This window comes from Hibiscus syriacus, unplaced genomic scaffold (genome assembly GCF_006381635.1).
Source record: "Hibiscus syriacus cultivar Baekdansim isolate YM2019G1 unplaced genomic scaffold, ASM638163v2 tig00110945_pilon, whole genome shotgun sequence".
Classification (NCBI taxonomy): Eukaryota; Viridiplantae; Streptophyta; class Magnoliopsida; order Malvales; family Malvaceae; genus Hibiscus; species Hibiscus syriacus.
The window spans coordinates 1,205,543-1,217,304 of record NW_024062926.1 but is presented as its reverse complement, the minus strand read 5'-3'; the positions used below and the strand labels follow the sequence as shown (position 1 = coordinate 1,217,304).

Genomic DNA, 11,762 nt, shown 5'->3' with positions numbered 1-11,762 from the left:
AATCTTATTTTCATTTCAAAGTTGAAAATTTTATGGTGAAATCAGTGTGATTTTGGATCTTGTTGGTTAAAAGCGTGAACTTTTATAGTATGATTTTACCTGTCAAAATTTGATTCTGATTAGCTATTAGTTTATCAGAGTGAAGTTAATGACTACCCCATTTGGAAAATGTGGGATCTTGGTTCAGCCTTTGTTGCATTTTGAGCTTTTTTAATTGTTATGTTTCCATAGTTGTTCTGTTATTCATGTTTCTTGAGTTTGAGATTTTGATTTATACCTGTTGCTAATTTTAGAGTATCAATATGCTTGTGCTGTTGACATGCAACAAAGATGTGATCCAGTGAATCAAAATCCAATCACATTTCTACTTGTTAAATCATATATTGAGTTGGGGACTTGAGGGTTCTCTCAATGGCTCATTAGTTGAGCTTGATCAGCCATTGTTGCTAGTTCTGCATGTTGAGCTTTGTTAAATTGTTATACTTACTACTTGAAGGGGAAATGGCACTTCTAGGTCCGTTTCCTTCTCTTAGTGCTCCTGCTAGTTACAGAGGCAATGGTTGTAAAATCTTCATCAATCATTGTGTTCCGTACTCGGTACTTTCGGCATTCTATATGAATAACTTATTTTTTACTTTTTGCAGGGTTTGCTAATCCCTCGGTCACAGGTTAGAAGTCTGTTCTGTCAACTTGAGTCGATCGCTATGTCTTATTTCCTTGTATTCATCCTTTTAATTTAAACATGATCGTCTATCTATGTTATGGAATATGAATACTGATTGCAGAAGCAATGACCCTGATCTCACGCGATGACATTGGTCTGTGTCTTGTTTCATGTTATTTTTCCGTATCGTGTATTATGTTATCAAAGGATTGCTACTTCTATTATCTTTGCCAACATTTCATGAGAATTCATCAGAGGAAACTGATCATCACAAGTGAAGTTGAGGCTATTATGTATAAGCAATAATAGTCTTTCTTTTCTCATCTTGTCAAGACAAAATATATACGTTCTTTCTGGTCAAATGACTCTAGACTTGCATGAGTGCACAAGAACCAGCCTAATCCGCATGTTTTCCCATGAAATCATATATGAAATCCAGACCACTGAGTATGTATGATCTCATGGATATACTCTCTACCCGTATAAATGTTCGGAACTGGATCTGGATCCTGGATCGAACAGACTACATGTATCTGTGATATCTTCTATCATTTTACAAGTCTCAGGGAAAACAGATTAAGCAGCAAATTGTACCTTGGGTTGAAAGAAACCATGTCCACGAAGCTGGCTCTATCAAGGGGATCGATTCTTGTGGGCGATGCAACAGCCCTTTTTCAACGCCGCTACCTTTTTCCTGAATTTTAAGCATTTGTTGTGTTTCGATTCCATAATACCGGGGTTAGTATTAAGTTGTTTTGATCTCCTTGCGGAATTCATCTCCATGTTTATGAAAATGTTTAGTGTTGGATGTATTCCGGATACGATTCCAGGTTGCTATGGCCACCACCCTTGACCCATAAAGGCTCATACTTTCTTTGGAAAGTTCCCATAATCGCTTCCCGTGAGACCAGTCAACTGTTTCGTCATCCGTACCCTGTAACCGGTGATAAACGACGGCGTGATTATACAAACATGATGCTACTAATCGGAGGTAAAATATACTTACATGTACAACTAGAACCGGACAAGTGACCGGTTGGATTTTATCGATATTCTGCAGATACTTAGAAAGATATTCCTCAATATATAGATCAAAATACTTGTAAAGTTTGCAGAAGAATGGAAGATCTTCACATGAAGAACAGAAATCGAAACTTACCTTAAATATATCGAACCAAAATGTCATCTTAACAAGATACAAGGCTCTATGAAGAACGACTCCTTGTAGTTTCGGAAAACGGGCAGCCAAGTGGAGAGTCGGTCCGCTTCCGACGGGTTGGCCGTAAATTATCAAATCCTACTGCTTAACCCCATACTCCTTCTGCAAACAATTGTACACGACCTCTATGTCATAATATGTGTGGAGCTCAGTTGGCTATTCCAATGGCAGAAAACAAAAGAAAATGAACTTATCAGACTAGTCCCAAAGTAATTTGGTAAAACAGAAGGAAAAAAAACAACCATAGAGATCCATTTACCTTGCCAGAGGATGCTCAATACCCTGAATAATCATAACTGCAAGCAAAAAGTGAAAGAAAATTATCAGAAACTGTACAATTCAGCCATTAACATACATGAACAAGAAGAAGCAACACCAGACTTCATCAAACATAAAAAAAATAAAAAAGCCAACACAAAAAAAAATATTTCAAGGGAAAACTTAACAATTTCATGGAAGATTAATGATAGAAGAGTACCTCATAATATTGACACGAAAATGGGCTCTGAGTTCATGCATCTGCCCAATATCAGCAGCATTGGCATGTGAATAGAACAGGGTAAACCTGGCAAAAGGTTGTCTACAAAACGTGGCCACGATCGTATTACCACCTCCGGTATCGAGCAAATGAACATCCATGTTCTTGTCGGCTGTTATTCCGGGCAAAACCAGCTTCCCATTTTCTTTCCTGTAAACTTCGTACGTTGGTGGGTCTGGTGGGAAAAATGCAAGCTTTGCAGCCACATTCGACGTCACATCACCCATTTTTTCACAACATAAACCAAATCATTAACAAAAGGAGAAGAAAACAAAACAAAAAAAACCCCTGTTTTTCTATTCTTTATTTTCAGATAAGAAACTGGGAAACAACACATGCCATGAACATGTTTGCAGAAGAAAACAAATGCTTGGGTTAAAGGGTGTTGGTTTCTTTTGCGTTTTCTTAGAATTTCTTCTGGTTTTAAAATTTTATGTTAGTGATGGAGTGCTTTTCCCGTTGTGGGGATTGGTGATGTGTGGGTTCTGTTACTCTTCTTTTATGGTTTTTTTGCAAAGGTTATCAAAACCGGATTTGACTGGCCGGTTCAACCGGTTGAACCGTAAATTAATGATATGTCCGGTCCGATTACCTCACAATAATGGTATGACAATGAATCGGTTGAAAATCGGTAAAATCAAGGTGAACCGGCTGAAAACCGGCAAAACCGCTTTGAACCGCCGGTTCACTTTTTTTCTTTAAAAAAAATTAAACCAAATGACGTCGTTTGTTCAACGAGCCGAGTCAAATTCGAGTATTGCTGAACTCGATTCGAACTCGAAAACTTTAAAAGTAAGTTCAACTCAACTCAAAAACTCACGAGCTAAAAATTACCAAGTTCAACTCGAACTCAAAATATAATATTAAAACTTGAACTCGAAAAGGCTCGAACTCAAAAAAGAATTAGAAGTTCATTGAAGCCTAAAATTTGAGCTCAATTGAAGCAAAAGAATAATTCACTCTGTGCTCACCAAAAGGTTCAATGATTTTGAATGTCAAATTATTTCTATTATTTATAGAAGTAAGTTGGGATGTTTTTCTATGTTTCTTAGCCATGTGGGATTGTTTTTTTTTTTAAAAATTAAACTAAATGACATAATTTATTATGATTTTTTTAAGTCCCAATTTTATTTTTTTATTATAGTTATATAATTATATTTATTATTTAATATGTTTTACCTTAAATATTATGTTGTAGTTGATTTGAATTATTTTGTTTCACTTGATTTTATGGTTTTTAATTTATATATATTATGGCTTGTGATATTTTTATACCTTTTAATATTGTAAACTTAAAAAAAAGTGTTTCATATATATATTAATATTGTTTTGAATATTATGTAAAATTAAAAAAAATATTATTTTATATAAAATTCGGTTCAACCGCGATTAAATCCGTTTGAACCAGTGAACCAGTACCTTCACCGGTTCAATGTCCGATCCGATTTTAAAAACATTGGTTTTTTGACTTAATATATAAAGAAAATAACCTCAGTGACCAAAAATACCTTATAATATACAATTTTAACCAACTTTTTTTAGATTTGCCAAAATGACCAACTAAATCGCAATGCGATCGATAATTCCCAACGCGATCTCCGGTATCGCAAATCAATTTCTAAATTCTTTGCGATAGTCCAAATTCACGTTGCGAATCTGGAAACTGATTTACGATACCGGAGATCGCGTTGCGAATTATCGATCGCATTACGATTTAGTTGGTCATTTTGACAAATCCAAAAAAAATTAATTAAAATCATATATTATAAGTCATTTTTGATCATTTTCTCTAATATATATATACATACGGTGTTTACTGGGGATAATGGAAATGCAACAATCCAAAGGTGAAAACTTGATGGGGGGAAATGAAGATCCGTTCTAAGCGGGTGAGCTGGAATTTCTTTCTAGAGAGATTGCTAGGTACCATACATTCTTTTTTTTTTTTTTTACTTTTAGAGTAAATTACACTGGTGGTCACTTACATTTTAAATTGATTTTATTTTGATCACTAGATTTAAAATTTATATTTCAACCAATAAACTTTTATTTTTTTTCTTATTATGGTCACTATATTTATTTGATGTGAAGAAATAATATGGCATTTTTAAGTCTTTTCTCTCAGAAAAAACCCTAAAGTTCTAAATTTGCATTCTTCGTTTATCATTCAAGACCAACATTTTGATGAATGGAATGGTTGCCAATTAATTTCAATGACCAGACCAACGTTTTGATGAACGGAATGGTTTCCAATTAATTTCAACGACGAGAATGATCTGTTTAGTCAAAAGATTAGAACAATTTTAGTTTCAAACTAATTAAACTATTGATAATGACATATCAAAAAGTTTTAACATTAATCCCTTTACTAATGTTGGAAATTGTGTTTATCTCTGGTTTCTTTTTATTTTGGTATTAAATATTTATTAGTAGGGGACAAAATTATGTCAAACAAAAGTAGAAACTAAATCTCGAATTTCAACATCACAGAGGAACCAAAACCATAATTAGACCAACTGGAAAAGCGTTTCCCGACAAGAGTAGTTGTCAAGTCTCTAACAAATTTTCCAATTTTAGTCCTTGTCTTGTTGGACAGACAGTTTAGACTTGATTTTCAGGACAGGGTTTAAATAGAATTTGTAAAATTCCCTTTTATGGTTAACATGTTGTAGGACATATATACACTTGTTGCATTATATTAACATATCATAAAAATTAAAAAATCATTTAATTGTAACATTAAAGGACACAACTATGTCATAATAAGAAAATGTTAAATCTCAATTTCAATATTATAGAAGTACTAAATCCATAAATAGACAAATTAAAAAAAATTGCAATCAAGAGAATCTGTTCGTTTCCTTTATCCTCCAATGACTTGGTAAACACGTTGCAGAACATATATTTTGCTGGTTGCTAATCCGTCTTGATCTTTTATTCATAGGCTAAGCGCAACATTGAATCAGATGACATATCAGAAGAAAATAGAAAGAAAACTTGGGTAACTGAATGCAGAATGCATAAATGATCTCAGGACATCAAAATTTTTATGTTTTAACATGAAAATACGGTTCAGCAAAATCATATATGATCCAGCTCCATGGTTACTAGTTGGGGTTCTCGCAAGGTCCTGCAGACGATGAATACAAATTTTTTCTTTTTAGTGATGGAAACTCTAGCTATTCTGCTTTTCTTTCATCCATTCTACAAAATTGTCGAGAATCAAAGGCCAAGCTAGGCCTGAGTCGTAATTTCCAAGATCGGGAAAGCTAATCTGCGATAAATGCCACAAATTGCATGAGGGAAAGGGTGGGGGACAAATACTTATCAGGCTTAGTTCAGTTCTTTCAATGTAAGTCTATAGATAGATTATTTGTAAACCTTAACAATATTGCACGAGAGAAAGAAATATTCAATTTTCCAGGGAAATAACGGCAAACATCTACAATTTTGTTTGGAATAGGCTAACCTCTTGGAAAAAACGTAGAAAGTTGTTCCACTGGTCCAAATTTATTACTTTGTAATCACTCTGGACCTAACAGCACATCAAGTCCAGGCATTATAAATGCCATCGGACACATGTTCTGATAATTTAATGCATCTGATCTGCATATCTTTTGTAAAGATGAAACAATAACAGTCCAACCTTTAGATACTCAATTAGTGAATCAACCTGAGGACGAAATTGCGCATCAAGAACAATTCAACAGTTCACAGATGCTTTCAATGTCCAAGCTCTTTGTTTCTCCTCTGAAGCAGTTGATCGATGTCAGCTTTTATTAAAAGAACAATTACTACAAAAGAGAAGCTGGCTTGGTGAAAAAGAGGTTGCTTTCATTCAATTAAAGGGCAAACCTGTTAGGCAATATTGAAATGCATAGGTATAGAATCCTCATAATTTTGGGCTTCCGCACCTTTTAATTTCATACATAGAAAAGCTAAATTCAGCACTACCACTTAACTGCTCACTTGTCAACTAGAAAATGAATTTACAAGAAAGCAATAACTGTGGCAACAGATACAAGTAACAAAGTACCTCGATCTCCAGCTGAGGAAGTGCCTTTTTTAGTTTGCTAAGAGAATCAACCCCCAATGCTTTCATGCCAGTTCGCCACTCATCCTGATTCGGTGCAAGAGAAGGAAAAACGTAGTGCTCATTCATCTAATGTGAATGTCAGTTCAAATTTATATTATAGCATCCAATAACAAAAATGTCATTCATATAATTCGTGCTTCTAATGACCTGGGTAAAGAAGCCCTGCTTTGCAGCTTTTAATTTCCTGAGTTATGCAGAACACATGATGTTAGAAGATTCTCAGACCCAATGATGGATTTGGTTAAACCCACGGAATATTACATACCAAGCAAGCATCAATATCCTCACATCAGTGTAGTCCACTCCTAGATCTGAACAGAGTGCTTCAATACCATCCGGACTGCTCATGAAACAAAGCGCATTAAAAAAAAAAACCCACATTACAACAATTTAAAACAGAAAAGAGATCAAATGTATTGGCTTGTTCTTCCTTTGTAGCACTACAAATAAAAAGAATGAAGATGGGATATACTTACTCAATCATGCCTGATGAACTATTTGCATATGAATTGAACAGACGAACTATCTTTTCCAGCCCCTTTGTTTTAGCTTTACTCAAGACTGAGAAAATGAAATATAGCATTATCTAACTAGAATACCAGGCACTCCAACAAAACACCAGAAAAGGTTAGTCAAATAATATCGAGCATATTTAAGAAACAACTCTTTCAGGCTTGATCAACTAAGAACAACCAACAATATCATTATTTTATCTTTTTAACAAACATTCAACAAAGACAGCAATGTTGTAACAGACTGTTATTCCTGTGGTTTTCTGGCATAAGCATCATATATTGCTATGATAATCACCAAATTAAGGAAAGAACAAAATTACAAATAACGTCTGCAGATCATCAAATCAATATTAACAGCCCTTTTTATGTGAGAATCTTCCTAACATATCAATGACTGTTTATTTTTCACAAGTTCCAGTGATGGGTTAAACCTGAAAAAAACTTACTAAATTTCAGTGAAATGGTAATAAGCTGCAATTACATGCAGCCAAGATGATAATCAACAACACCAATCAAAGAATAGTCGAATCAGACTTGATATGAAATTAAAATATTTATATAATATCCTAGGAAAATTCTTTGCTGAAAGGTTTCTTTTGTCTTAAACAAATTTCTATATACGTTCTTATTCCCCGCGATCTTTGAGAAACCAGTTAGAATAGAATAAATCAAAATTCGCATTCGAACCAGAATATCTATATACGCTAATTATAACTTCTTCATCAGAAAGAAATTAATAAAGGTTACTCTAGATTTCGCTAAAATTCCTTTATTTTCTTTAACCCTTTTTTCCCACGGTTTCTCGCGTACCAAACATGGCAAAATCTCTTCTTCTTCTTTTCCAAATAAGAAAGGGGAAATTGGGGTACCAGAACGACCGTCGGATGATGTGACGGATGAGGAGTTGGGTGGGGCCGTCTTTCGCTTAGATGCGCGAGGTGGCATGGCGAGAATGCGGAGGAGAAAGAAAACCACAACCGCTTGATTTAATGACCAATATTGAATTGACCAAAGGTTTGAACAACCAAGAACCCTAGATCCCAATAATATTTGAAACTGGGAAATTGAAAAAAAGGGTGTTCTTTAAAGGACTGGGAAAAAGAAAGACGAGCGTGTGAATGTTACAGGGAAGGGTTTTCTTTTTCATCTTTGCGTGCTGTTCAACGCGCGTATCCGCACGTGTACTGTAAACTGCCGGTAGGCCCATTGGATCAAACTAAAAAATCCAATCCATCTTAGGAGTAAATCCCAAAATATTATTATTTTGAGTATATTATAAGTTAAAAATGACGAAACTGATAAATAGAGGTTGTCTCTAGAAATACGGATTAATATACGGTTAATATACGGTGTTACCGGAAACATAATAAAATATTTAATAAAGTTGGTTTAGTGCTACTGGAAATATTGAGTGATAATAATGTTGTAGGCGGAAATCATGAAGAAATATTAAAAAAATTGGCAACCAGCAAACTTAGCTTGACGGTACGTATCGATACAATTATTAAGATATGTATCGATACATAATAATATATCAGGTAAAAAAAATGAGAAAATGGGGTTCAATATGACAAAACCGGTAAAGTGCTACCGGATATGTTGAAAGTATCGATTCCATTGAAATAAGTATCGACACTTTTGGAATTTAAAAGAAAAGCAGGAATAGAGCCTATAAAGTATTGATACTTTATAAACATGTATCGATACATAACAATATAACAGGTAAAAATATGATAAAACCGGTTTCATAATGACAACCGGTAAAGACCTACCGGTTATGTTAAAAGTATCGATTCCATTTAAATAAGTATCGACACTTTTGGAATTTAAAAGAAAGTAGTAATAGCGCCTATAAAGTATCGATACTTTATAAAAAGGTATCGATACATAACAATATAACATGTGAAAATATGATAAAACCGGTTTCATAATGATAAAACCAGTAAAGCGCTATCGGATATATTGAAAGTATCGATTCTATTTAAATAAGTATCGACACTTTGGGAATTGAAAAGAATAGCAGTAATAGCGCCTATAAAGTATCGATACTTTATAAAAATGTATCGATACATAACAATATAAAATAAAAATATGACAAAATCAGTTTCATTATGACAAAGGTAAAGCACTACCATATATGTTGAATGTATCCTATAAAGTATCGATACTTTATAAAAAGGTATCGATACATAACAATATAACATGTGAAAATATGATAAAACCGGTTTCATAATGATAAAACCAGTAAAGCGCTATCGGATATATTGAAAGTATCGATTCTATTTAAATAAGTATCGACACTTTGGGAATTGAAAAGAAGCAGTAATAGCGCCTATAAAGTATCGATACTTTATAAAAATGTATCGATACATAACAATATAAAAAGTAAAAATATGACAAAATCAGTTTCATTATGACAAATCGGTAAAGCACTACCATATGTTGAATGTATCGATACTTTGATAAGTACTAAGAAATCATCGATACTTTAAAAGAAATAGGTAAATATCCTATCGAAAGTATCGACACTGACATAAAATTGAGAGTTGGGTAATTTATCAATAAATATAAATAACATATCCGGTTAAAGTATAAAAGACATAGCTAAATTTCCTCTGAAAATAGATAGAACACGACAGAGTTTTTGAAATCGAATCGTAATTGTCATTGCATTTCAGAATGCGTTTTTAAAGCGAAGTTTGTTTGTTTGTTGTTGCAGTCGAATCGAAAAGTACGTTGTCGAAACCCTAGTTTTTTTTATTATTACAGTAATCGAAAATAAGGGTTTTATATGATTGGGGTTTTCGAAGTAAAAAAGCATTTGGGACCGATTACAGGTAGAAAGTGATATTTTAGGTAGATGATAAATATCGATACTTTTATTAAATATTTTAGGTATAAAATGATATTGTAGGTTGTATAAATGTACTGATACTTGGAGTATTGAGTGTTCCCATTAGTTTGAAGGAAATAGGAATTAGGGTTTTTGGGTTTGATTTGGGGAATTTAAATCGAAGCCAAGAAGAATTTGGGATCGATTATATATATAGGTAGAAAATAAATATGGATACATGTATAATATTATAGGTAGAAAATGATATTGTAGGTTGTATAAATGTATCGATACTTGTAGTAGTGGTCAATTCTTTTGAAGGAAATTGTTTTACTACAAGAGTATTTATCTTCTTATCAATATTTGTATTGAATAAAGTGTATATAATCAGCATTTGGTTTTGATTTGCATAAATTGATATATGAAGGAAAATGAAGTCAACGGATCTTGCAATTGTTGTTGGCGAAGATGACTTTGAAATTGAGGTCGAGAGTCGAAAGTAACCAAAGGGTGGATATATGTACTTCTAGTAAGTATCAATGTATTTTTGTTATTATTGTTGAAATGGTAATTGGATTAAAGTATTTAAGAACTTTAAATTGATTACAAATTTTAAATTTTGACAGTATGATTGAATGCCAAAGGATGAAGGAAGCTGGCAATCATATCGGTTCGGTATGTAAAATGATATTGATATTGAGTATTATTTAGTGTTAATGTATTGATTAAGAAACGTTTATGCTTAATATTGGGTGAAAATGATGTTGTTGGAGAAATGGAAGTCGATGAGTGTTGTTGAATGAACCTTACATGACACGGTCAAAGATGGATAGACAAGAATACAAAGCTTGGAGGAAAGCACATGAAAAGATATTCATTAAACTTGTAAATACTTTGATAAAAAATATATAAGAATAATAACATTATATATATTTTTTAAAATGTAGGAAGTTTCGACAAGGTGCAGCATAAAAAGAGTGAATTCATTAACTGAATACCTTAAGGAGAATGAGCAATTGAACGTGCTGAAAGAAATGGGGTTTAGATCTTTGATAGGAGTAAGGGATCGACCAATTCAGAGGGAATTGTGTCTATCCTTGGTGGAGGAATTCGATGTCCAACATGTATGGTTAAATATGGTGATTATTCATTTCCTCTGGGGTTTCATGTGATTCAACCGGCTTGGGGTATAAAATAAGGCAAAAGGTTTGTAGAAGTCAGTAAGACTAAGAACTGGAAAGCACTTGCCTCCAAATATGATCTGAAGCACAATGTGACATATGCTGAACTTGAAGAGAAAATTAATAGTGGATCTTACAAGGGGATGACCTGAAAGCCTGAGTTCTGTTGTACCTTGTTGGAATCTTTCTTTGTCCAACGGGTGATACATCAACGAGCAAGGACAGTATAAAGTTGATTTGTGATAAAAGCTTGAAAGATGAATTCAATTGGGCTAAATATGTCCATTCGAGATTGATTAAATCAATAATCATCTTTCAAAAGGGCCACCAGAGATACCTCAAAGGGTTCATAGCAATCTTAGAGGTAAATGAGTTAAAGAACATTTTTGTTTTTTTATATAAAATGATAGTATAGTTATATAAAATGATAAATGTAATTATAAATGCAGGTTGCACTATTTCATTTTTGGTCGAATTGTAATAGTGTGCCGGTATATGAAAGAACCAGAGTGGCATGTATCCATGCATGGGGGAAGGAAGAGGTGATTAGAGTGATGGCGAAGTTGAAATTGGATAGACCGACGAAGCAAGAAATGATAATAAATTTAATTAAATAATATTAAGAATATAATGAATGATTAATATTGTAATTTAATTTTAAAGGTTATTAGAAAGGATGTAGAGGAGTCAGTATGGGCAGTGGAGGAAGAGGATAA

At 33.3% G+C, this 11,762-nt stretch overlaps 1 protein-coding gene, 1 long non-coding RNA gene and 1 pseudogene across 2 annotated transcripts; all 3 read right to left on the bottom strand.

The window, feature by feature from the left end:
- Positions 1-1,118: 1,118 nt before the first annotated feature.
- On the bottom strand, positions 1,119-2,776 carry LOC120147987 (annotated as a pseudogene).
- A 2,813-nt stretch (positions 2,777-5,589) lies between these two features.
- Positions 5,590-6,121, bottom strand: LOC120147988. Its single transcript, XR_005518334.1, has 3 exons — positions 6,068-6,121; positions 5,891-5,956; positions 5,590-5,695 (listed from the first exon to the last, which is right to left on the bottom strand). It is a non-coding gene; the product is annotated as an uncharacterized LOC120147988 (long non-coding RNA).
- A 142-nt stretch (positions 6,122-6,263) lies between these two features.
- On the bottom strand, positions 6,264-8,131 carry LOC120147903 (DCN1-like protein 4). Its single transcript, XM_039161148.1, has 6 exons — positions 7,902-8,131; positions 6,994-7,078; positions 6,783-6,857; positions 6,665-6,701; positions 6,458-6,541; positions 6,264-6,335 (listed from the first exon to the last, which is right to left on the bottom strand). The coding sequence occupies exons 1-6, from the start codon at positions 7,975-7,977 to the stop codon at positions 6,264-6,266; spliced, it is 429 nt and encodes a 142-aa protein (XP_039017079.1). The 5' UTR covers positions 7,978-8,131.
- Between the last annotated feature and the right edge of the window lie 3,631 nt (positions 8,132-11,762).